We start from the raw sequence: 25524 nt of genomic DNA, 5'->3' as shown, positions 1-25524 counted from the left end.
TGTTATCTTTTTAATAAACAAACATAAACATTTTGAATTTATTGTGAAATTATATAAAATATTTACAAACGATAAGTATTAAAATATAAAAAATAATAAAAATCCGTTGATTAAGAATAATGGTAACGTTATATGATTTTGATGTGACGACGAATACTTGATAGGTAACCGACCGACGTAAGGTTCTAGATTGGATCGATTATAATTAGAGTAATACCAGCTCATCGATTGGTTTTTATTCACATTAATATCCGTACTAGTCGTCGTAGTTGATTGCAAAGAACTCTTAGCTAATCGTAAATGTGATGTGTGGACATCTTCGTGTTGAGGTGAAGGACCCGATACTAGTTGTATTTTACTCACAGTCGACTTCCCAGTCGGTTGATGTGAATCGGGCGATAGTTGGCCTCCTGGCACCAAAAATTCTGATAACGGGGATGGTCGAAAATTATCTGATTTTTCACGAAGAACTGTGTCATTCAAGTCTGAAATTAATGTAATTAATTAGTTCAATCAAATATTGCTAGTTGTCCTTTGTTTTTAGTAGGTATTTAAATCCTAATTTTATTGAATTACCTGATGGTTTCGTTGTCACATCCCCAATCCGATCATTGAACGAATCATCGTGAATCTCCCCGGAAAATATAGGTTCGCTTATGAAGGTAGTTCTCGGAATTTCTGTCGTAGAATACCTTCGGTTTTCTATACGTGTAGCGTTGGTTGGAGATACAGGTAGAAATCCTGGTTTAGGAATGGTTTCCAGTAACGGATCTCTATGAGTGACGTTCCGATGTATCCTGGAAGGAGGTTCAATTTCGAACGAATCGTCTTCAATAGAGTCACCTCGTTGAGTACTCGTAGGTAAAGATACTTTCGAAATGGTGGCGTGTCCTGATACATGATGACTAAAAGAGCTATGGTTTTTCGGCGTCGTAGTAATATTCATAGGTACAAATCCTCCTTCACCAGGCAGAATTGGAACAAAACCATCCTTTTGTATTTCGGGTTCAGAAAGTGGCCATTGTTCGCGTCTACCGTCCTTTTTCTGTTTCTCCATAGATTTACCAGAGTTCCAAAAATTGTCCAGGTTTAACGATGGTATAGGCATGCCGAAAAATGTAAACGCTGTTTCTTGGTTGGGGTTCATGGTCGGCGATTGAGTTGCATTCGATTTTTTCCTTCCACCGGCGTAAATTGTAGGAGTATCTCCGGGTATGAAATGAGAAAGCACTGCCGGAGGGATCGAGTTATTCTGAGGCACCGTTTTGGAATTATTTTCGTGGTAATCGATAAATTTAGGGTCGAAGTAGTCCGTTTCCTCGGGTAAAGGTTTCAAATAACTGTTGGGTTTCGTGCTAGGTACTACTTGAGCGGCGGCTGAAGCCGAAGCGTTTGTAGGAGAAACCGTTATGGTGGGTACTAGAACTGGAAAGTTGAAAAAAGATGGAAATGATGGAAACTAAAACGAGTAGAATATTCGCTTAGACAATTACCGTGCACAGTGTCTTCAGTTGGACGAATTGGCGAACTAGACTCACATCCTGGGACAAATTCTGTTACATCTTCGCAGTTATGTCTCGACATTCTGTGTTCTCGTAATAAAACACCATCCGAGCATCTTGGACCAGGATGATGCTGATCGTCTTGTTGTAACCAAGAGTGCAGCCACAACATGTTACACGAACATTTTACCGGGTTTCCTATAGTTTTAATAAAAATAAAATATTCGATATATAGGTAGTAAAAATATGCCTTGGTACTTATCAACAGAATTCAATAATTTTATACCTTCGATATCAAAATACAAAATGGAAGAACGTAATTTACTAAACGTAGATTCCGGAAGAGTGGTCATCTTGTTATCCCTCAAGCTCAACATTCGCAATCTAGACATCTTCTCGAACGGAGTACCCTCAATATTACATAATCTATTATTATCCATCTGCATAGAAAAACAGAACAAACCAAATTAAAATGAAATGGAAATAAGAAAACCAATCAAAAGATTGATCAATGTTTTAAAACTCACTTTTAACAATACGAGAAAACTCAGATCTCTGACATTATCGACAGATAAATGCGATATCTTATTATTACTTAAATCCAAAGCTTCTAAAGTCTTAATGCCATTAAGTCCAGCTTTATCCATACTCGTTAATAAATTATTACTTAAATTTAACATCAATAAATTCGGACAAGCAGTGAAAGCATCGTTGGCTACATCGATCAATTGATTCTGTTGCAAATCAACGCTTTGTAATGCTGGCAAATCAGCAAACGCTGAGCTGGCAATTGAAGATATTCGATTCTTCGACATTTTCGCCATAACTAAACTAGGTAAGTTGTTTAAAGCGTGTGGACTGATTTGCTCAATTTCGTTATTCTCTAAATCCAATATCGACAGGTTTTGAAGTTTATTAAAAACTCCTTGATTTACAGATTGTAATTTATTGCCCGATAGATGAATTTCTCGAAGGGATGGCAACGATGGAAGAACGTTCGATGGTAACGTTCTCATTTGATTGCGGCTCAAGTCCAACATTTGTAGCGATGGAATTGCCGATATTGCTGATGGGAATTCTGTCAGTGAGTTTTCTGACATATTCAATTCTTCGATTTTTCTGTAACGTAAAAACCATATAGGTAATAATTACTATAAGTTAGGCACTGATAGGCATTTAATGTAAATGAATTCTCAACAGCTTGTTGCAATGCCTACTACCCCTTCAATTTAGGTATTAGGTGAGCAACTTAAACATCATCTATTTGAAAACTATCTATTACCCTTAAACTTTTGGATTAGGCAAATCCATTCACATTTGAATAAGTTGAATTGCATAAACACTCAGTTGAGGGCGACAAGCTTGTGTAATTTACTTATACAAAATTGAAAATATTTCTGATTCAAGAGTTGGTATAATTTTTTCCCCATCTCACCTTATCAAAATTGGTTATTTTCTTGAAAAAAAAAGAAAAAAAAAGGAAGAAATGGTTTGTTTTAACCTGCTAAACGTATTAAAACTAAATAATCTGAATCTCTGTCTTACACTTACTTGTTAGCAGCGAAAGCATTGGCTGGAACATCCGTTAAAATATTTCCACTAATATCGAACTTCTTCAATTCTGAATTTTGAGAAAGTAATGATGGCTCGAAAATTTCCAAACGATTTTTTCTTAAATTTAATTCACTCTAAAAAAAAAAGGAAAAAAATGATTAATACCTACCCACAGAAAATGTGTGCATCGAGAAGCTGAAATCTGCATTCAATTTATTCACAAATTCTAACTACAAAGGAAGTAGGTACCTATTTATTAAGGACCGAAATCGATCAAATTTTTGAGGGTTTGGAAACATTTCATCAAAATGCTTCGTTTTCAAAATAATATATTTTCGCTTATGGCTATTTTTAATTTTAAAAAAAATACCTCAGCAATTTTAGATTTTTGAAAATTTGCCAACAACCGAAAAAATCAATTTAGGTCGCTGAAGTTCTGCTTTTGCAAAAATGTAACCATCATTCAACCAGATAGCTCCAGGTAATTTGCTCTTTAAGTAAATAGGTAAACCTAATCACTCGATCAACTCACCAAATGTTTAAGTTTCTTGAACGCGTCCTTATTAACAGTGAGAATTTTATTATGTGCCAAGTTCAACACTCTGAGCTGAGGTAAATTTTCAAACGTCGATTGATCGATGATTTGTAAAGAATTGTCATTCAACAGCAACGTCCTCAAAGTACACAAAGAACTGAAACTCGTAGCGGGAACTTTATGGATCTTGTTACCTAAACATCGAGAAGTTATTAATCGTTATTAGCAAATTTTCGTAATTTGCATAAAGCTTTATTTTCAGTAACGAATTTCAAAATCTCGATACCGGATAAATCCAAAAGCTTCAAAGCTGATAACTGAAACTCGTGCATTACTGATGTAGGTATCACCATGATGTTATTTCCGGCTACGTACAAGTATTCGATATTTTTCGGTATTCCAGATACGACCTACGCATAAAAATTTATCTGATCAAAACCATCGGCCTAAATATGTACGTTAACGTCTTTCTACAGTGTACAACTCGTTCGCTAATGACGAAAATGAAAATAAGGTGTTTTAACTAAGTATGTTTTCCGTCACGCTATTATATTGTCTTTTTATACAATTGACATTCGAATTTGAGAACGATCTGTGTATAAACAAAGACTCTCAGCCGAAGAGGAATTTAAAAAACATCCTCAACTCGAACAAAGTACCTAACAACCTATGTCGTGTGCCATACGTACGAGTGCATGTGCCGTACGATTTTATCAAACGTACAACCGGTTCGCGATGAGACTGGACAGTAATAAATAGAGCAGAAATTATGTTAGGTTAGTCTTGGTAGGTTCCTCACTGAAAGAAAAAAAGTATTTCCCTCAAGTGTTGGCTCGTTTAGCACTCTACTTGTCCTGTTCTACGCATCGATGTGTCAGTCAGGAGTGACTGAGACGACTTTTTTTATTCGCGTTTCACTCCGAGTAAAATGTATAATTGAAGAGAAAATAGGCATCGAGTAAAATTATGTACTCACTTGGGATAGATTGTTATAGCTGACATCTAAGTCGAATAGTCTTTGTAGATGACCAAATGTCAAAGGACTCAAGGTACCGAGATCGTTTTTTGATACGTTTATATGTTCTAAATATGGATTGCCGACGAATGATGCAGGTTCCACAGCTTTTAATGAGTTTTGACTCATGTCGAATCGTCTCAAAGAGGGCAAACCATTCAACAGGAAACGATCTACGTGCTCGAAACTGTTCATTGATAAATCTAAACCCTGTAAAACATTACGAATGTAAACAAAATGAAATTAATTTAAAACAAAAATACAGGCACGAAGTCATATTGGAAAAAAACATTTGTAGGTAGTTCATCACTGCTTTATCCAATATCCATATCACCTATATATTTAGTAGGTATACTATACTACAGGGTGCCCAGAAATATCGAGTACCCCTAAGAAAGTTTTTCATTAAAAATATAGGTTGGCAACGTGAAATATATGCATATGATTGGTGGAATGTTATCTCTCCAGTTCAACAACCAATCATGTGCTATCAATGCTATCATTATTATCATTCACTGTGACCAACTGAAGTATTTTAGTAGAAAACTTTTTTAGGGGTACTCGATATTTCTGGGCACCCTGTATATACATATTGCAGGTAAGGTAGGTACCTAACTACCTATTAGCATTTAGCATTATATTATTCGGAAGTAGGTAACAAAGAACGAAACTCACTTTCAGCGCTGGCAAATTCCAATACGGTGTGCCGATCTGATAAGAAATGGAATTATTCCTCAACTTTAATTCCCTCAGAGATGGTAAATTAATAAATGATTCTCGACCAATTCTCTTTATCCTGTTGTTTTCCAATATCAACATTTCCAATTGAGAATGACCTTGAACTATACCGTAACTCAATTCTTCCATGTAATTGTTGCTCATATCGAGAAGACGTAAATTAGGCAATGAATCCAACAACAAACGTAGGGTAAAAGCGTGCTCGATTTGATTATTATTGAGCCAAAGTTCTTCTACAGAGTTTTCTCGAGCTGGTAAGAAACTCTCCGGATGAATCATATGGATTTCATTGTTACTCAAATCCAACGATCTTAAGCGAGGCAATCTATGAAACGCTGCTCTGTAAAATTAATATGCGAGCGTATGTTTAAAAAATTAGCATATAGGTATTCTATAAAAATGTAACTATATTGTCACTCGATGTATATAATTATTCATTACCTGAAGATTATACCAATCTTGTTATCATTCAAATACACATTCCTCAAGGACGGAATATCTACAAAAGTAGCTTCTTCTAGACGATTTATAGAGTTTCTATCTAATCTCAATGTGGCTAGATTTTGCAGATCTCGAACGGCCATACCTACCAATCGAGCATCAGTGAATTTATTCCCAGTAAATGAAAGTTCCGTTAGAGCTGGTAATCTAGTAAAAGCTCTCGGATGTATGTATGATAATCCGCATTGCGTGAAGTTTAATATCGATAATCGTGGCAAGTCGTGTATGAAGTCTTCATTTAGACGTTTAATCTTTGGCGATGATGTTATATGCAATTGTTCGAGTAACGGTAAACCTTGAAAATTATTCGGGTATACGTCAGTCAAAGAAGAAGCTTCTATTTGTATGTACCTAGGAAGGATTTTCTATGTAGAAAATTTAAACACATTTGTACAATGCAATAATGTATTCGATAAATGTAAAGGCATCGTTCTTTTTTTATTATCTGTACCCATTATATGAAATGAATGAATGAAAAATAATATAGGACTTTGCTGTCAGCTGTTAAACTATTTACCTACGAGTACTTTGTATTTGCTTGTTTTGTTAAAATTTATCATTTTTTCATGACTTTTTTGATAGCTTTTCTGGATTATTGTGCGACAATTTTTTTAAAAGTTTCCATCATTTTCTAGAGAATGCTTAAAATATTTTTCTAATTCAAATTTTTGAATATTTTCATAATTAGATTCTATGAGCAGATTGAACAAAAATGAATTGCATGTAAGACCAGTCCATATATCTCCCAAAAGAAGAAAAGAAATACGTTTATGGAGAGATGGAGACCTACAATACAATGAACCAAGCGAGTTTACCCATCTTCAAAAAATCACGATGAAAAAAATAGGTAGATAACTAAATGCGGAAATAAATATGTACAACGTCAAAAAATAAACAAATTTTGTTATGATCATTTTTTTTCTTACCCTAAAATTTAAAAAGGTTTTGAAGCTCAACAATTTTCAATTTGCTAAAAATTTCATTAAATTTACAATTCTTGAGCTTCAAAAACTTTCAAAATTATAGAGTAAGAAAAAAATTATAACAAAATTTGTTTATTTTTTGACGTAATATGTAGTATTTCATTTCCGTATTTAAGTATTTTTTTCATCGCGATTTTTTGAAATTAAAAATCATTTGTAGCCTCTTCAATTTGCAAGTTATGCAAAAAGTCATGATAGGTAATTTTGTTTATTTTTCAAAGTATGTACTATCGACCCCCCCCCCCCATAGTCAAAATTGAATTTTGATTTTCAGATTTTGAAAACAATGCACATTTGCCATATTTCACTGAGAATAACGACTTGAAAATTGCATTAAACTCAAATACAGGGAAAGAAAGACGTCACAAGTGACTTTCGGAGCAAAATGTTGCTCGCATGTTTGCTTAAATAGGCTCTTGAGCCATTCCTTTCTCTTCTGAGTAATGTTTTCATACTCAGAATTGCTCTAGTAGACTTTTGAAATACATTTGAAACAAAACACAAGCCAAATAATGATTATATGTACATATGTACTTTCAAGTTGAACAACATTTCAATCTTTGAAACGTTTTGTAAAATTTACAAAAAACCACTTGCGACGTTCTTTCCCTGCACTTTTAATTTTGAATTCTTCCAAAAAAAAGTTTACATGTAATTTTGAGATTGAGAACACTACATATTAATGACAACTTTTTTATAGATTAGAGTTACGTTTGAAAATTCGGGGAAAAAATTGATGGTTCATGTAATAAATAATTATTTTGCTAATAAATTAAATAAAATACCTAAATAATGTTTTAACTATAGAATTAAAAAAAAAAAATTGAAAAAACGGAAAAGTTTGCATAGAGGTACTAAAAAGTTATCTATTTTTTTATGTTTTATCAATTTTTTTTTCAAGTTTTAATCTTATTCTTGTTGTTTTTTTTTTCATCTTTCAAAATGATTTTTCCTTAAAATTTTAAACAGGCTACGTGTCGTTATGTAATTTTTTACGACTCTTTTTTGGTTTTCTTTTATCTGATTTTATTCGTGTTTTTTTTTAAATTTCAAATCAATAAAGCTTTTCTTTCGGTTTTTTTAAAAATCATATTCTCATATTGGAAAAACTGAAGCTCAGTAAACATGATAGTATATGATTATTTCATTTTTCGAGGAAAATTTGAAAGGATAATCAAAGTAGGTATTGAACAATTTTTAGTCTACCATTTCAATTTTTCCTCTCTTTAAAATCACCACCCCTTCAAATTTATATTGGCACTGTTTGTTGAGATGCGTACCATATTTTCAAAATTCACTTATTTATTTATTGCTAACATGCTGATTTGTCGATGGAACCTAGGTAGGTAGAGGTACCAGGAATATGAATGAATGATAGTAACATTCGTACACAACAGACTCCACCCTACTCCACCTATGTGTAGTACATATTTAGGTTAATTAAATTGCCTATACTATTTATCGAAGGAGCTGCAGCACGTTTGAGGAATTTTAACGCATTTTTTTGTTTTTTGTTTGAGGGAACCAAACAGTAAAGTACAAAAATTCATAATGCTTAAACGAATCGATGCCTTTACAAATACGATACGATTAATGAACATTTACCTTAATCTAGATAAACCAAATATGGCAGGCATTTTTGTAATAGAACTAGCGCTTAATGTAAGCGCTTCTAATTTTGGTAATGTAATAAGACTGTCGTCGGGAAAACTCTTAAGCTCGGGTTCAACGAGGTAGATTTCTTGCAAACTATTCTCCAGTCCGGCTAACCAATTCGAGGAAACTCTTTGTAATCCGTTTTCACGCAGCATTAATCTAAGTACTTTAATAGAAGAGAACATTTGACCAGGTAACGAAGGTAACAAGTTATTTTCCAAAATTAATTCGTCTATTTCTTTGGAGACGAATTGGCTTATGGATCTTAAAGCATTAGATATCGAATTCAAGTCACCATAGCTGCACCTGTAAAATACACATTTTTAAAGGTCTGCGATGAAACAATTTTTTTTTTGAAAAAAGTCCAATAAAATGCGAACGGACCATATTTGCACTTCATTCGACCGCTCGGAACATTTGCAAGGTTGTATGATGGTATCTTGCGGGCATAGTGATGCCGTATGCATAAGCTCGAATTTCAGCACAAACAGAAGTAGTGCAGCGAAAAGTGTCTTTAAGACGGCGTACAGCCGAAGTACGCTTCGCATTGCACCATGCTCCTTGTCAACGCCTACAATGTACATTAAAACGCTGATTAGGTGGATAATTTTTCACAACGAAATCATTATACTTATTCGTATTAAAAGCTGACGATGGTTATCGTCGCAGTGTAATATAATTTCTGCATTATGGAAATATGTTACAAGGTTGCAAACGAGTGTATTATAGGTATCGAAAGGTTTAACATGTTCGGAAATTGCATAGTAAGTAGATGGAGAAGATAGCCGAGAATAATTTTATTGTTTTTCGCGTTTTCTTCTTCGTTTTATAATTACATAAGATGAGGAGGCTCTGGTTAAATCATTATTGAAAGGAAGTTCGAAAGATTTCTAAACCATAAGAATGATTTTTTTTTCTGCCAAGCTTCGTATACGGCGCGACTCGGTGATGATACCAGGGACGGAATCACGCCTAGAAATCACATTATCACTTTCCCTAAATTCAACGTTTGTTTTTATTTTTCACGCAGGTATTTCTTTTCCATCGTCGCAGCCTTGAGTTTGACGAATATTATAACGAGCATTTTTAAATGTTTCATTATCAAGTCGTTAAAGATATTTTTGGATTGGTCGGGTCAGCTGATGAAATTCGTATTGATGATTTAATCTTTTTTCAAGACAGGAAAATGGTAATTTTCTGCAGTGAGATGATCTCGCGAGTGGCGATAATTCAGGTGTGACTTGATCCACAGGTTGATGAGAGGTACCTACTTTTAATGACCATTGACAAATTTCTAATTTTGGAGGGTTGATTTTCGTCGGGGTTGCATTTTCTTACAGTGCCGAGCACTTTCTCCAGGAGAACTTCCGCCTATTGGTACTCGATAATCATAACTATGCTGAAGATTCTTGGTAGAGTGTTTATTCGTGGTATTATACCACTGATAACGTACTTCTAGTTAGTAAGTATAAAGTACCTAGGCACATGGAGAAAGCTGTATACCTTTCTCCCCTGTTTGATCTTATAACTTCATAATTCATTATAGAGCATGCATTCTGCCGTCACGTCAATTGAACATTCATAACTTTGGCACGTTCACCAAGAATTAACTGTTCACATAAGCATAACAAGTGTAATGCCTACGTTTGACATGAGTATTTCCTTGGTAGGTATCTATCGTTTACGGTTATAATTAAGTACTCCAATAAGATATGTATTTAATTGATTCTGAAAAGTAAACAATGAGCTTAGCTTCTAAGCGCCTTTTTTTCCACAGAAAATTCACTTTTTCATTGGTAAGGTGGCGGAGGAAAGCGGAGAGCATAATTTCCTTCATCATCTTACAGCTACATGTTAGCAAAGATGAATTTTCAATTTTGAAAAATTTATAAATGGGACCAGATTGAGTAGGTAGAAAGGGCATTACCTATGAAAAATTAATTCCAAGTTGAAAAACTCGAGTTTCAATCGAAGAATTTTATACCTAGATGCTATTTTTCCAGAGAAATACTTAATTCTTATGGAAAGTATTGCCCAAAACTTTAAAAATTGTCAAAAATTTAATTTTGAAAAGAAAAAAAAATTATAAAAATAGGTAGGTAGAGGTACCTACAATCTTTTGTGGGCGAAATTAATTTCCAGTTGGAAAATTTCTGTTTGCATTTGACAGGCATAAAATTTCCAATTTTATGTCGTCCCAAGTATTTTCCTTCGGTTAGTCCTGGTTTTTATGACCTATTTTTTTGGTTATCTAACCAACTGATTTTTCGTACGACTTTTTTTCAAAGCATGGTTCTACTGTAACGTTTACATAATCCTTTACCTAATCAAGCAGAACGAGGCTGGAATTTTGAGAAAATGAGATCTTCAAGAACTAATGGGACTTTTTCAAGTACAAATACCTTTGCTTGGAAAGAGCTTTCGAGGGTTGAAATTTTTTAAACAATATTTTTAATCTAAAGATAGTTAGGTTTTGATAATTATATAAAAATTGCGAATGTATAGGCCTAGTTGATGAACAAATCATTCGTAGCTAGGACTACATCAGAAATTCTAGCCCTTTCTTCGTACTCCAGAGACATGCATATCCCTACTTTGGAGGTATGTACATTGTACAACTTAAACTTGATACAGGTACTGCTTTTGTGTGAATGGAATCCACGCTGAATTCAAAAATAAGAAAATAACAGAAATGATTTCAAAAATTACTCGTAATTTAAAATTTTTCTCCAAGAAAGTAATTTTTGCGAACCAAAAAAGTTTGAAAAATTTACTAAAGCTTACAAAACCTAAGCAAGAAATATTAAAGCAGAAAAATCACAAAAAAACAAAACTTATCGCCAAAACGTGATAATTTTCGGTAATTTCCTGCAAAAAAACGAGATATTGTGACAATTTTGGGAAAAAAGTCAAACTTTTTGGAATTTTTTGCAAACATTTTCAGAGAAAAACGAAACTTTATGGCGATGTTGACAGATGACAAAATCTTTTAAATATTTTTGGCTGAACGCGAGATCATGACAATTTCGGAAAAAGACAAGGCTTTTTTTTTTAGCAATTCTAGGGAAAAAGCGAGACTTCTTATGAGGTCGAAAATAAGCCACAACTCGAATTTCAGCGGCCCAAATTAATTTCCACGTTTTCCTGGAGAAAACGGAAATCGCGCTATAGGCTTCAGAATGTCTAGAAATGGTGAAATTTCACAAATTTCAAAATATTCTTGTCAAAAAAAGCACAAAGGAAATTTTAAAATTCCGGAGAAATCAAAAATCGTGTTGAAGGCTCAAAAATGACCAACAATGGTGAAATTCGGTTCGAAGGAGTTGATATTAGTTTCAAGAACACCCAATTTTCATAATTTTTACAGAGTAAAAGTAGGCCTCCTACATTTAAAAAAAAACACAAATCGCCGAAAGGCGAGAATAGTTGAAGAGTCCACGGAAAGAACCAGGTAAGTCACTTTTTTTCAAAAATGAGTTTAGGGTTGAATTAAATTCACACTGAGGAGTAGAAAAATGTAGTCCATTTACATTTTGAAAAAAATCGATTTTTCGTGGTTAAAATGGCCTTTAAAAAAAAGAGGAGAAGAGAAAAATGAGCCGAGACCAAATGTGAAGCGACAGGAAAAAAATTTCAACATCGTCAACTATTTAGAATACAAAAATTTTTCATTATGTCATCATAATAATCGATTTTCATCGAATTCAAGTTGTTGCAAAACACTGATTTTTCGATTTTTTGCTTGATTTTTTCACGAAAACAGTGACTTTTCAAGTCGTGACTGGCTCATCTCTTCATTTTTTTCCTACAATGCCTCAAGTTGTGTTTGTGGGATGTTGTGTGATGTATTTCCAGTCATTACCTTGATGAAATTCAAATTCGCTACAAAATTGGAGCCTTCTGATACTTCAAAACGCCGTAACTCAGAAGTTTGAAAAAGTGACTTACCTGGTTCTTTCCCTGGACTCTTCAGTTAATTTTGCCTTTTCAAAAATTAATCAAAAATCGTAAAATCAATTTGAGCATACGAAATTTTGATTATGGAGGTGATCTCAGACCGTGCTTTCTCCAAAAATCGTGGTCTCGTTCAAAATGGAGGCGGATACCTCGAGAGGTTCCCTGGTTAGTTTGTTTGACATGTATTTTTATGGATTCTCCAAATCCGTGTTTAAGCATTTTGACCCGGTTCAAGTTATTTACAATTCAGCCAGATTTCAATCGTCATAAAATGCAACTTTTTAGAATTCTTCAAAAATTGGACCAAAATGAAGAGAGCTATTTGTTACAGATCAGGGGTGATAGGTAAGTTTTTGGGACCTGGAAAATATTTTTACGGGAACCCACAGTAGTCACCCTAAATTTTTTGAAGACATTTCAAATAAGTACATATTTGATTTATTTCTAAAAAATTATTTGTTTTTAATGCAGACGAGGTAAGAGGCCCTTCAAAAAAATACATTTCTGTGCATAGTAGGTATCCTTAGAATGAATGAGTTCCATTTTTGTTATGAAGTTTACATAGGTATTTTTAATAAACATAAAAGACGTTAGAAAGATTTTGATTCGAAATAATTTCTCGAGACAAGTATTATATCAATTTAAAAATATCAATAATGAGGAGAGTACCTCAAACGTTGGGGTCCATGTGGAAAATCCGGCCTTCATCGTCCTGAAAGCTATCGACCCCACTGCTCATTTACATCATATCATTTCATAAGAGATTTGAAAAAACCGAGAAAACAAAACTGACTCAAATATTTTCGCATCAACAGTTGAAGGTTACTCAGAAATTATAATTTTGAGTATCTAGGTACTACCTATAAGTATGATCCAATAATGCTGTACAGGAGGGTGGTAGGAAGGGGGAGGGGGTAGAAAATCGGCAAATTATGTTTATTGTGCGGAGGGTTATGTCTAAAATTATATTTTTGTCCGAGAATTCGGAAAAACCTACCACGAATCATGAATTCTTGACATACAATACCTTTACCTACTTAATGCCAGAGTTTTGAAATTTCCAACACTTCGTGTTGCATTGTCAATGGATTTTTAGATCACATTTGACTTTTAAGAACTTATGAAAAAAATCAGTGAATCGCATAAATTAGGTTATTAGGAATGTGAACTTCAAAAGTTTATGGAAATGAAGTTTCAGCTTATGCTTTTTGCTTGAAAGATAGGTAAGCACTGCAGATGATCGGTATATAATTATGAAATTAAAAAAAAATTTGACATGTCAAGATACTTCTAGTATCGCGATTTTTCTCAAGTTCTCAAAAGTCAGACAAAATACCTATTTCAAGATCTAATTAATTTTTCTTCAACGATTTTTTTTTTAAGTTTACAAAAGTTTGACAAAGTTAATTGCAATATTATGAAATGTTTCAGTTCCGATGTTCTTTTAGATCGCACTGATTCTACTGTAATGTATGACCTACACTCATCGACGACGAAAAAAACACCTGAATTCTATAAAAATTATATCAATACGAGTGTAAAAATAGATAGGAAAGTAACATCATCATCGCGACGCGACGTCCAATTAGTTTGAGGGAATTACTCAATTCGTAAATTTTCTCTTACCTCAGTGGCTGACTGAACAGCTTTTACTGTTTCCTATACTCAATAAATTGCAAGCTGAATAATAATCCACCACAAACACTCGCGAATATCAGTTTTGGTCACTTCGCGCTCGAAAAAAAATCATATTTCGAACTCGACGAACGCGTTCACAATTTCACATTTCGCGGAATCCGCCAGACATAAACTGAAAGTAAACAGTTACGGTAAAAAAGATTTTGAATAAAATTAAAGGGAGATTCTGGGAGACTCGATTGTTTGCTTCATCGGAGCGGAACCATATGCGGCACGCGCCACATACTACAGAGTTTGACGCCGCGCGCCGTGCCGCGAGTCGTTTTTAAAGATGAACGTATAACGCTGGACGTAAGAACTAAAGGTACCTATGAAAAGATATTACCTAAGTACCTGTGCAAAATTATGCGCATGCAACGTCCTTCAGGTTTTGATGCACCGAGGTAAAAAATTTTTTGCATAAGAAATAAAATCAGGATTCAAGTTATAGGAAAGTAGCTCGCAGCCATCATCAACATGTTCTGGGTTTCAATAAGAGTGAAAATTTGAAAAATTTCGTGGTTAAGTAGTTGACAATTCGAATACCCTCTTCGGGTATTTAATGTAAATGGAGAACTGGAGATAATAAAAGGGTTAATCAGTAATCTTGAAATAGAACTTGAATTTCGTCTATGATCATCTTAGCATTCACAAAAAACTCGAGTGTCTGCTTTTTGTTCTAATGATGATTGAAAAATTAGATTTCATAAGTACGGGCAGTTGTCTGAAACATCTCAAATTATTTACAGTAAGTAGCTTATTTGGAACACGAATGTTTGAAGACTTGGAAATGAATGAATTTCCATCACAACTCTTCTGGAAATAAGATCCATTTTTTACCATTGAAAAAGAAACAATCTTGGGGCAAAAATCGAAAAATCATACCTCGGATGTAACAAAAAAAGGACTCTGTATAGATATCCAGGAAAGGCACATCCTTTTTATGGAAATTTCCTAGCTGTTTTGTTACTACGCAAAGAAATCTTAATTAGTACATTAATACTAGAGGAAAATACAAATCTAGCGACATCAACAATTTCTCTAGTTATCAAATTGAATCAATGTTACGGCGGTGACTTTTTAAAAAAATTGTTGATTATGAATTATTAATCACAGCGAAAAGATTTTTTAAACTATAAACGAAGTTTCTTTTTTTTTTGTTCCGCGATTCTATCTTTTTAACGTAATTAAATTCGTCGTTTCTAAATGTGTCACATACGCCTCGAATAGGTACCAGTTGTTTTTTTGATAATTATTCTACGCAAACCAGTGGAAAGCCATTGTGTCTTTAGTTCTTACATTTTTTCTTCTTCATTATTTAATGAGATTAACTAGGCGAAATATTCAACTATGTGTACGGTTCTAGAAACAGTTGTTTTTATTTGTTTGATTGTTCAACGATCAAGGAATTTTTGTTAGATAGATTATAATTAAGATGTCCAAACGCGACAGGTAAGACAATGAATCGAGTTTGAGAAACAGTCCGGATATTTATTTACAATTTAAAAAATGTACACAATAAAATTATAAAGCGTTTGTAAAAAAAATAAAATATGTGTTAACAAAGTTACCTTTTCAAACAGTAATGCCATCCAATTGATCTAAATTAATCTTGTCGAATGCCGAATCGTCGAGACAGTCTTCCATGGATTTTTTCGCAGTTGTTGGAGTTGGCTGAGTTGATTTACGTTTTGGAGCAGGACCAGGAGTATTCGGTATTCCTGAAGCTAATAATTTCTGACTTTCTTCAAAATATTGATTCGGATGATTCACACCGGTTAAAATGGGAGCGTTATGCGTGACTTCGAAGAATTTCGCACAGGCAAGCTGGTATTGACCCATGTTTACGTATTGTAGCACCTCTTCGGATCCTGAAAATGAAATGATACAATATAATACTAGTTATTTGAAAAATAATTGAATAAAATACCAGGATCTTACCAGCAGTGCCGATATGAAGGGAAGCGAATGTCTGTTTCAAACTTGCGACATCGTTGTGTTTGAAAGGGCACCCATGATATTCACCAGGGCCAGCACTACTAGCTATGATTTTACCACAGCTATATGGAGTATAATTAGCTCTTTTACCTTCTTTACCATAATTGTGACGGAAATTATAGGCGTATTTCTTATCAAACTAAATTCAAACATGATAAATACAGAAATGTTAGAAAGCACTGACGAAATCCATGCAACTCACAAATGGTAATACGTACCTGATCAGAATCCATTTTCTTGGTAAATTCAGATCTCCAAAAAATTAAAGCATCTTCTAAAGATAATCCAACGCCCTTGAGAAACAGAGAAAATTGTTGTCGACCGAAATGACGTAAATGATGATGAGTTTTCAGCGCGGCATGAAGTTGTTTCATACATAATGGAAAAGATGTTTTGGAAAGCTGCAAAAGAATCAACGAATAAGATAAAAATATCCACCATCTACGAAAAATTCGGAAAATTGTACTCACGGAATCCAAATTTTCCAAAGATACTTGTCGATCGTTATCATTTCTGACGTACGTCTTGCCGGTGTAAGTATTATGTAAATTTTTCAAACGTTTAAATCTTTCGTCTGATTGGATTGCTGATACTTTATGAGACATGATCTGTAACATAAGGTCTCAATTGATTATTATTGATTGAACATTTGACACAGGAGTAGGCAAAAGTAAAAATCAGTTACCGCTAGATGGTGAGATAGATTAGATCGAAAAACAGATCCCAAGACTGATATTAAATCGGTGGACGTAACGTAAGCGATTCCACGTTCCAGATATACTCTTCTACCACGAACCAAATCCAAAACATTGGTCCACTTGACACAGTAATAAGTATTCTCGGGTTTAATTAAACCTCCACTATTCACGCTCTTTTGTTTACAAGTAATCTCGTCCAGCTGTAAAATGAAACAGGTGTGATAAATTACTTAGAATTTAAGTACATTCCCAAGAGCAGGAATATGAAAATACATACAATTTGATAATTCAGGTGATTAACGGCGATGAATTTGTTCGTTTCATCACTAAGTAGATGTGACCACCTGAGTTTGAACAATTCGTATTCTCGCGCTATAAACCATCGCCTGTGCTCTTCACTATGGCAGTATGCGAATCGTAAAATGTAATGTGAAATATGATCTATTTTACGAGCTTCGTAATCTTTAATTTCATCTTCTTCTTTAGTATACTTGCTGGTAAAAATCTAGAGAAAGAAATTAGCTAATTAAATTTATTACTACAATAGGAATCGCTCAGATGAACTGAATCATGTACCAACCAAATGATAGAATCTCAGCGAAGTTTTTCTAATTTCTTTCTCCGCTTCTGATTTATATTCGTTTGAATTCTTAGCAGCTCCTTTCAAGCTGATCATTTCCAATACACGTAACACTGGAAGGAAATGAATATTTTGAATTGATGCATTCTTTACCGAGACAACATGAAACACTGATTACCTTTCAATCTTTCGATCGCGTACAGCTCGAATTCTTGTAAACTAATTTGCACCATAGGAGGATCATTGTACAATTGCATACGACAGGGGTATTGCTCTTTCAATGAACTTTCTACCGTGATATAAGATTTCCTCGTTTTTATAATATTCATGTTTACGCTATCAAATCGGAATAATGGTATGAAATCAAAGACAAGAACACTCAAAATTAATTTCACTAATTTACTTCGAACACATACTAATTTTAAATTCCATCTTTCCGAAAAATTAAAAATTTTCTTTTATCTTATCAGCAAGTTTTTTTTTCAATTTGGCGGGAGTTTTTTTTAACATTTTGTATTATGACCACTCTGGCGGCACCGATCACACCGATTCGAATGGCACTATTTTTTCAAGTTTGCTACAACTTTTGATGATGAGGTGTACCGACGTTTCAAGGCATTTCTGACATTTCGTGAAACTGAAATCACTTTTGAAATATAATAGTGTAGGTAACATTACATGTGAAATGACTTTAATACAAATGAAACCATCAAGCGATTCAAAAGATGGGAAATACGAACAATATACAATATTACTTTTATTGAAAATTATTACAAAATACATACAATATGAAAAAAAAAATTATTTTAGAAATCCAACATAAAATATTTTTATTTAACTTTGACTTCTTTTTTTTCTTCCTTAACTTCTTCTTTTTTCTCTTCGGGTTTTTTAATATCTTTCTTCTCAGCATCTCGATTCGTTAATTTATTATTGATAAGATTGTGCAGAGCTATGATCGTTCTAATTAAAGATGTTACATACACAACCTGTGGATAAGAATTCACAAAAATGAACAACATTCTGTAATATTCAATTATAACTTCGTCGAAGAAAAATGATGAAGAACCACTCACCAACATCTGATCGTTTGTCTTAACATGCAATGATTCGACAAAATTTTGTTTACTAATATCTGGCAATAGATTGAAAATATCTTGAAGCTGATAGAAAATTTGATGATTCATTGGCATAGCATCTTCTTCAACCTGAAAACAACGCGATTTGATAGGATGAGTCGGGTCACTTGAGAACTTCAATAATTGAACATTGTGTAGCACATAGGTATATGGGGTACACAATACACAACAAACAATCATTACCTCAATTAGATAATTCTTAATCTCAACTATTTTTTCTTCTAACCCTTTCAAACCATTAAGCTGACGCGTCAGTCGTTGACTTAATGAACCAACTGTAGTATCTTTGATATCACGAAGTAAGTGCTCGACTCCAACTTCTTCAGCTTCCTCTGCACCGATTTCACTAGGCACATGAGCGAAAGTTTTTCCTGTCGGGCTACCATCCTAGAATATTATTAAATTAGTACCTTGGAACAGATATTCATGCATAAAAACTATGGAGAAAAGACATACATCGTGAATTTCTTCAACAGCTCTATATGCTTCGGTAGGTAAGCCGAGATCTTTGGGTTTGGCGTCGATAATGACTAATATCGAATTAGGAGTATAACGTCTGATCAATTCATTGATAGCGATATCATTCTGTTGTAATTTCGGTCCTGTGTGATACCAGCCGACAATCTTTTCTCGAGCTGAGAAGCAAATTTACAACATATCAGGAAATGCACAAAATCACATGAACACTTACTTACTATAGGAAACTTACCATTAACTTTTTTGAACATTCCATACATATTTTCCAGGTAGTCGTGATCCAAAAACCAAACCGATTTATCCTTATCGTCTTCATCAAAGGGAACTAAACACAAAATCAAATGATAAGATCATGTATCAAACAAAGCAATTCGTGTCACCAGAGCCGGAACAAGTGATTCAATAAAGAAACGTACCTGCAAAGCTGTTCGACACATCTAAGACACCTTTGCCTTTCCAGCTACCCAATAAAACACCAACAACTCTTTTCTGATTCCCGGTTTTGCCCATACGATTATAATGGTCTACTACACTGAGCAATACCAAAGGATGCACAATTACCTTGGTGGCGATGATTTCTTGAACAGGCATTTTAGATCGAAAGGTTTTAAAACTACGTAAATTCGAATTAATATTGGGATTATAATTATTATTTATAGCACTGAAAAGAGATGATTGAAATTTGATTGCAAAAAATGGATCAAACCAGAATCAAATTTTGGTTAGTCACTTCACTTGTTTGGATTTTGATTTTTAAAAAAAATGTTCCGTCGATGTTTTTGGATTTCTTTTTTTTCGATTTTCACCAGCAGCGGTTGTCTGTTTTTAACCATTTTGAGCAAGATTTTAATGATGTGGTGAAAATTGGTACAAAAATGAAAAAATATTTCAAAGTAGAAAATAGAAAAATTACAAATTACTAGTATTTCAGCGGAAAAGGGAAAAGTAAAATTAATTTTACTTTGCCGTAAAAAATGCACTTTGAAAAGAGCTTTAAGCAAATTTTTTAACGAAATGATGTCAACAGATCAAACCAAACAGATGTCACCTCGCGGGCTCATCTCATACTCCGTCCCATTCCAACTTGATCCTTCGAATTCGAATCTCAAGATTTCGTTTTCGTTATTTCAGTTTCAATTAGATCTTTTAAATCACCATCAGCGTTAAGCATTTCGAATTTTCGAATTTCGATCTCAAAAATTAAACGAAAGAATTTTTTTTAAAAAGTACTAATAACAATACATGTTCTGTTCATGATTTCTTCAACGAAATATCCTTCACATTTCACAATAATCAATTCATTCTGTAAAATTTCTAGAGCGGTATGACATTTCTCTGAAACATCGTTGACAGGTAGTTTATGAATTTTTCGAAAATAGACTGCAAAAGCTTGACGAAGCTGAAAATGCATGAAATTTCAAAGCAAAAATATGGTATATAAATTCACGGTTTTGTTCAATATATCATCCTCGGCGACCGGGAATTAATAATATCTTCTCCTCGTTCAGACATATTTCTATATACGACAAAATGCACACGAGCTCAAATTTGTAACAGTACAATCAATTTTTCTTTTTCGATGAATATTATACGATTCAAAATACTTGAAACACTTTCACGGAGTCGAAGATGTTATAATAATCTATAGAAGGTTGCGAGAATTAACTGAATAAATTGATTGACTTGTACCAATTAATAACCTGGCGAACGTATTTCAGACCGAATTCAGTTCAGAATTGCGTTTTTCATCGTTGCCAGTCCAGATCATAAAACTAGTACCATCGTGTTAGAAACACAACGTGAATTCTGAACATGATAAAAACTACGTAATTTCTCACTCCTGAAATGAAAATAGATGAGATACGTAAAACCGAACGACGACACTGGAAAAATAAGAGTACATATCTGTAAACCAGTTGTTTTATTATTTAAAAACATAAAAAATTCGATTAACTTAATCGTCGCCCTTTTTGGTATCTGTTTTACCACCACGTATTCTACCAGTTCTTCTAGCAGCAATAAGACCGACCTGGAGAAACAACAATTAGTAAATGAGATTCTTGAAAACGTGAACTTTATTTCTTTGATAAGAAAATGAATGATTACCTTTCTACCGGCTGGCGTTCCTCTTTTGACAGTAGAAGCTTTACCGATGTGTTGATGGTTACCACCACCGTGAGGATGCTCGACTGGGTTCATAGCAACACCACGAACTTTAGGCCAGCTATTACGTTTAGCTTTGTATTTATAATAAGCGCGTCCAGCTTTTAAAATAGGTTTGTCAATACGACCACCGCCAGCTACGATACCTGTAAGACAAAATCAACTCTTTAGAACGAACCCATATTGAAAATAAAGCAACAGTAATGAATAGGTTAGGGTTGAAGCTGGATACTTACCAACCATAGCACGATTATTCGAAGGGATAACTTTTTTAGCTCCGGAAGGTAATTTAACTCTGGTACGTTTGGAATCTGGGTTATGAGCGATGACGGTAGCATAGTTACCGGAAGCTCTGGCTAGACGGCCTCGGTCTCCTGTTTTTTCTTCTAAATTACAGATAATGGAACCTTCGGGCATGGTACCAACGGGCATAACATTACCGATTTGAAGGGTAGCTGAAAAACAAAACGTACCCACATTCAGATTATAAGATGATTCAATAGGTCAATTCGATATTTGAAAAGGGTGCGAAAATTACCTTTTTTGCCGCAGTATAAGAATTGGCCGGTGTACATTCCCTCAGGAGCGATGAATAATTCTTTACGAGTCTTGTAACGGTAGGGATCTTTGAAGTGCACAATAGCCAAAGGTGCACCTCTACCTGGGTCGTGGAGAATATCCTAGAACACATAAAACTCATCGTCAGTAACTTTTCTAAATCACACATGTCGTTTTACAACTGAAATGCACTGTAGAGAACCTCAGTGAAATTTTGACATCAATACAATAATCAGGTTTCAAATGTCTTAAGCATCATTGGTAAATCTTCAAATATCTATGGTAAGAAATGGAAATTAATTTACCTTGACGACTCCTTTGATATAACCATGTTTTTCGGCGTAATCTAAAGTTCTCAATCTTGGAGCACCTTTACGATGTTTGGTGTGTGACTTGAACACACTTCCAGCTCCTTTCCTCTGAGCACGAATTACACGACCCATTTTTTTTGTATCCTGAAATAAACACACCGCACAAATGAACTAACATTTAAAGAAGAGATTTACACTTGAAATTAATTAATTACTCACCTTTGAAGGATAAAGATTGTAATTTAAATAAAGTTAAACTGAACCGTCCACGATTTACGGCACGCCATCAACTCAAAAATTTCGTAGATATTTTTAGGCTTCCGGGCCGGCATTAAAAAACGAAGAATTAAGATCCACGACAGTATTGTAACCAGCAAACAAACTCGTCATTTTTCGGCCTATTTTCTCTTTCATTTTTTTCTATTCATTTTTCGAATTTTGGAAAATGTTTGCAACAAAATGCAGAAAAATTGAAAAATGTAACCAATTTTTGCTTGAAAACTGCCCTACAAGCTCGTATTTTTTAAAAATTTGAATTTTGTTCAAGTTGAGTTTTCAAATTTCATGCCTCCGTCTGTATAACGCTTCGACTTTGATAGAATTATCTTGAATTTTATTTTTCATGACCTTTGAAATTTGAGTATGAAATGAAAACAAAAACATGGAGGGCTAAAAATCGCTTTTATCGTCGGCTTTTGCCTTTTATCGAATTGCGAATTTCGTTTTGTATATTAATTAAAATAAACTTTATTAGCATAGAATATTCATTAAAAAAATATATAGTAGTGAGTTGGGAACAATTGAAGTAAGAAAACTTAAACAATCGAATAGGTCGCAAATCTAGTACTACAGGTTAGTGGGGCACCGATGCTATCAAAATTTTTTTGAACTAACTAATATTTTTTACTATTGGGCATGTATCAGTTTTATAATTTTATTTCTTTTTTTAAATATTAATTTAACCTTGCTAGTAAGCAGATATACTGGCATTCTTACTAGCTTTTGTAGGAAAATTAATCAGCGAACATTACGCATAAGCATTAGTGTTTATTTTTGTGTTTTGTTTTACGTTGTTTTAGAAAAGTAGTTTTGATTATTAATGGCTCAGCAATTCCCCAGACCTCCTTTAAGACAGTATGGAGGTCCAAATTATCCGGTAAGTTCAACAGCAAGAATGTAATAATCCGTGTTTCTTCTCTTTCCCACATTCAACTTAATTTTCATTAGATTAGTTTGCAGCCTTCCATTTTTTACGCCTCTTTCTTTCTCATTGTTATCATCAGTTAGGAACACATTAGAATCATTACTGTGATTCAATTTTTCAGGTTCAGCAGAGACCGGGAGGATATTCTCCTCAGAATACAATCGGACCGGGGCCTAATATGATTCCTCGGGGGCCCCAGCCCTCATACAAACGTTCCAATGTCGATAACAGAGGTCCTCCTTCCGTTCCATCCAATAAAAGGTTTGCTTTGTACGATATTTTCTATTTTGTTCCGTATACTGATCAACTAACATGAAGTAATAACCTCGTAGTGATTTCGGGCATTCTGGAAGCAGCGGAATCAGTAAGAAAAAGAAGAAGTTAGCCGATAAAATAGTGCCTCAGAAAGTTCGTGATTTAGTACCTGAATCTCAAGCATATATGGATTTGTTAGCTTTTGAAAGAAAGTTAGATTCGACCATCATGAGGAAAAGATTAGACATTCAGGTGAGATGTTTGCGCTGTTGTAAGATGACGTATTGCGAATATGTATTCACCATTTGAATTTATTTTACTTAGGAGGCTTTGAAACGACCAATGAAACAGAAACGTAAATTACGCATTTTTATCTCCAATACATTCTATCCCGCTAAGGAACCCGGTGAAGAAGGTGGTCAAGAAGAGGGCAGTGTTGCATCGTGGGAATTGAGAGTGGAAGGTCGTTTATTAGAAGACACTAAAAACGATCCCAATAAGGTACGTCGATTGTTCAAGTTTGGTACATTTTCAGTAAACATTATTCGTATTTCATTCTGCAATTTGTTACAGGTAAAACGTAAATTTTCTTCGTTTTTCAAATCACTCGTCATCGAATTGGATAAAGATTTATATGGACCTGATAATCACCTTGTTGAATGGCATAGAACTGCTACCACGCAAGAAACAGATGGATTTCAGGTAAATTGATTTATAGATATTTAGACTACTAACTGAATTATTCATGCTGAAACAGTACGTATGATGTACAGGTTAAAAGACCCGGTGATAAAAACGTGAGATGTACGATTCTGTTATTATTGGATTATCAGCCTCTTCAGTTCAAGCTAGATCCTAGACTAGCCAGGTTGCTAGGAGTACATACGCAAACAAGACCGGTTATAATCAGCGCTTTATGGCAATATATTAAAACTCATAAATTACAAGTACGTAATTTCTGACTTACTTTTTTTTGCGATGTTATTGTAAACTTTTCAACTAATTTGAATGCATTTTTCATAGGATTCACAAGAAAGAGAGTTCATCAACTGCGATGAATTTTTGGAACGAATATTCCAGTGCTCTAGAATGAAATTCGCCGAAATACCGCAACGATTAAACCCTCTGTTACATCCACCCGATCCTATAGTTATCAACCACGTTATTAGGTACAAATACTGTTTCACGTTTACATGTTTCCATTACGATCTATGTATATTTACTGAAACATTTTTATTCATAGTGTTGAAGGAGTTGAACAAAAACAAACAGCTTGTTATGATATAGATGTAGAAGTTGACGATACGTTGAAAGCTCAAATGAATAATTTCTTACTATCGACGACTAGTCAGCAAGAAATTCAAAGCCTCGATAATAAAATACACGAAACGGTTGAGACGATTAATCAGTTGAAAACAAATCGTGAATTTTTCTTAAGCTTTGCCAAAGATCCCCAACAATTCATTAATAAATGGATTATTTCTCAAACCAGAGATTTAAAGGTAATCAAACGCAATGATAGGTCATCAAAAAGACGAACATACGATAATTATTTCATTTTTTTAGACGATGACCGATGTCGTTGGAAATCCAGAAGAAGAAAGGAGAGCCGAATTTTATTATCAGCCTTGGTCCCAAGAAGCAGTCTGTCGGTATTTCTATACCAAAGTGCAGCAGAAACGAGCAGAATTGGAGCAAGCTCTCAACATTCGAAATGCCTGAAAAACTTTTTATAATTATGTTTCAAGATTGGTTTAATTGTTGGAATAATATTTCAAAAAATGATGAACTATGCTAGATTGTAAATATTCCGTGAGACTTGTTTGAATCATCTACTTTCGACAACACTATGTGAACCATGTATCATAAATAATTATTTTAGAATTCGAGATTCAGTTTTGCATTATGATAATTTGTAAATTGAGAAAAAGAAATCATGCTTTTAAAGGTGTTATTATTTTTGTATGTTTTCATTGGCTGATGTCGATGAAATATGATAATTGTACATCGTCACACGGCACAT

The 25524-nt window shown here is 34.0% G+C and overlaps 5 protein-coding genes across 7 annotated transcripts; 1 reads left to right on the top strand and 4 right to left on the bottom strand.

Moving 5' to 3' along the window:
- Positions 1 to 2: 2 nt before the first annotated feature.
- On the bottom strand, positions 3 to 14328 carry LOC135832546 (protein artichoke-like). Its single transcript, XM_065345858.1, has 14 exons — positions 14068 to 14328; positions 8869 to 9055; positions 8434 to 8790; positions 5786 to 6196; positions 5282 to 5684; positions 4568 to 4816; positions 3878 to 4001; positions 3589 to 3785; positions 3054 to 3190; positions 2030 to 2621; positions 1789 to 1942; positions 1494 to 1700; positions 577 to 1425; positions 3 to 485 (listed from the first exon to the last, which is right to left on the bottom strand). Exons 2-14 carry the CDS (start codon positions 9030 to 9032, stop codon positions 79 to 81), a joined length of 4251 nt encoding a protein of 1416 aa, XP_065201930.1. The 5' UTR covers positions 9033 to 9055; positions 14068 to 14328; the 3' UTR covers positions 3 to 78.
- Positions 14329 to 15583: 1255 nt separating this feature from the next.
- LOC135832539 (DNA primase large subunit-like) lies at positions 15584 to 17864 on the bottom strand. The gene is made up of 8 exons (XM_065345847.1): positions 17573 to 17864; positions 17395 to 17507; positions 17092 to 17319; positions 16802 to 17014; positions 16587 to 16724; positions 16335 to 16517; positions 16060 to 16255; positions 15584 to 15989 (listed from the first exon to the last, which is right to left on the bottom strand). The coding sequence occupies exons 1-8, from the start codon at positions 17721 to 17723 to the stop codon at positions 15694 to 15696; spliced, it is 1518 nt and encodes a 505-aa protein (XP_065201919.1). The 5' UTR covers positions 17724 to 17864; the 3' UTR covers positions 15584 to 15693.
- A 274-nt stretch (positions 17865 to 18138) lies between these two features.
- Positions 18139 to 19751, bottom strand: Rpn8 (regulatory particle non-ATPase 8). Its single transcript, XM_065345854.1, has 6 exons — positions 19427 to 19751; positions 19243 to 19335; positions 18990 to 19168; positions 18717 to 18920; positions 18471 to 18602; positions 18139 to 18383 (listed from the first exon to the last, which is right to left on the bottom strand). Exons 1-6 carry the CDS (start codon positions 19599 to 19601, stop codon positions 18225 to 18227), a joined length of 942 nt encoding a protein of 313 aa, XP_065201926.1. The 5' UTR covers positions 19602 to 19751; the 3' UTR covers positions 18139 to 18224.
- A 1163-nt stretch (positions 19752 to 20914) lies between these two features.
- Positions 20915 to 22417, bottom strand: RpL8 (ribosomal protein L8). Its single transcript, XM_065345855.1, has 6 exons — positions 22262 to 22417; positions 22037 to 22186; positions 21712 to 21853; positions 21410 to 21628; positions 21117 to 21319; positions 20915 to 21039 (listed from the first exon to the last, which is right to left on the bottom strand). Exons 2-6 carry the CDS (start codon positions 22172 to 22174, stop codon positions 20965 to 20967), a joined length of 777 nt encoding a protein of 258 aa, XP_065201927.1. The 5' UTR covers positions 22175 to 22186; positions 22262 to 22417; the 3' UTR covers positions 20915 to 20964.
- A 284-nt stretch (positions 22418 to 22701) lies between these two features.
- On the top strand, positions 22702 to 25448 carry Bap60 (Brahma-associated protein 60). Of its 3 annotated transcripts, XM_065345849.1 has the most exons (10): positions 22704 to 22894; positions 23122 to 23198; positions 23368 to 23507; positions 23579 to 23753; positions 23826 to 24002; positions 24075 to 24203; positions 24275 to 24448; positions 24525 to 24670; positions 24745 to 25003; positions 25068 to 25448. In XM_065345849.1, the coding sequence occupies exons 2-10, from the start codon at positions 23142 to 23144 to the stop codon at positions 25221 to 25223; spliced, it is 1413 nt and encodes a 470-aa protein (XP_065201921.1). In that variant the 5' UTR covers positions 22704 to 22894; positions 23122 to 23141; the 3' UTR covers positions 25224 to 25448. The 3 variants fall into 3 exon arrangements, with proteins under 3 accessions (XP_065201920.1, XP_065201922.1, XP_065201921.1); XM_065345848.1 differs by having other exon boundaries at positions 22702 to 22894; positions 23826 to 24203; XM_065345850.1 differs by lacking the exon at positions 23122 to 23198 and having other exon boundaries at positions 22702 to 22894; positions 23826 to 24203.
- Positions 25449 to 25524: the final 76 nt, after the last annotated feature.

This window comes from Planococcus citri, chromosome 1 (genome assembly GCF_950023065.1).
Source record: "Planococcus citri chromosome 1, ihPlaCitr1.1, whole genome shotgun sequence".
Lineage (NCBI taxonomy): Eukaryota > Metazoa > Arthropoda > Insecta > Hemiptera > Pseudococcidae > Planococcus > Planococcus citri.
Note: the sequence above shows the minus strand (reverse complement) of the source record. Positions and strands in the feature narration are given on the sequence as shown.

Bases quoted from the DNA above. Each gene is read 5' to 3' on its own strand.
- LOC135832546 (XM_065345858.1), bottom strand. From the start codon at position 9,032: ATGCGAAGCGTACTTCGGCTGTACGCCGTCTTAAAGACACTTTTCGCT. The intron at 1,943-2,029 runs GTGAGTTTTAAA...TTTTCTATGCAG, and splicing joins GTTTTCTCGTATTGTTAAAA to ATGGATAATAATAGATTATG. The intron at 1,701-1,788 runs GTATAAAATTAT...TTAAAACTATAG, and splicing joins TTTGTATTTTGATATCGAAG to GAAACCCGGTAAAATGTTCG.
- LOC135832539 (XM_065345847.1), bottom strand. From the start codon at position 17,723: ATGAATATTATAAAAACGAGGAAATCTTATATCACGGTAGAAAGTTCA. The intron at 16,725-16,801 runs GTAACTGATTTT...CTTATGTTACAG, and splicing joins ATCTATCTCACCATCTAGCG to ATCATGTCTCATAAAGTATC. The intron at 16,518-16,586 runs GTGAGTACAATT...ATTCTTTTGCAG, and splicing joins CTTTGGAAAATTTGGATTCC to CTTTCCAAAACATCTTTTCC.
- Rpn8 (XM_065345854.1), bottom strand. From the start codon at position 19,601: ATGCCTGTTCAAGAAATCATCGCCACCAAGGTAATTGTGCATCCTTTG. The intron at 19,169-19,242 runs GTAAGTTTCCTA...TTTGCTTCTCAG, and splicing joins AATGTTCAAAAAAGTTAATG to CTCGAGAAAAGATTGTCGGC. The intron at 18,603-18,716 runs GTAATGATTGTT...CGTTGTTTTCAG, and splicing joins TTAAGAATTATCTAATTGAG to GTTGAAGAAGATGCTATGCC.
- RpL8 (XM_065345855.1), bottom strand. From the start codon at position 22,174: ATGGGTCGTGTAATTCGTGCTCAGAGGAAAGGAGCTGGAAGTGTGTTC. The intron at 21,629-21,711 runs GTAATTTTCGCA...TTTGTTTTTCAG, and splicing joins CTTATACTGCGGCAAAAAAG to CTACCCTTCAAATCGGTAAT. The intron at 21,040-21,116 runs GTAATCATTCAT...TTGTTTCTCCAG, and splicing joins GAACGCCAGCCGGTAGAAAG to GTCGGTCTTATTGCTGCTAG.
- Bap60 (XM_065345848.1), top strand. From the start codon at position 23,142: ATGGCTCAGCAATTCCCCAGACCTCCTTTAAGACAGTATGGAGGTCCA. The intron at 23,508-23,578 runs GTTTGCTTTGTA...ATAACCTCGTAG, and splicing joins TCCGTTCCATCCAATAAAAG to TGATTTCGGGCATTCTGGAA. The intron at 24,449-24,524 runs GTACGTAATTTC...CATTTTTCATAG, and splicing joins TTAAAACTCATAAATTACAA to GATTCACAAGAAAGAGAGTT.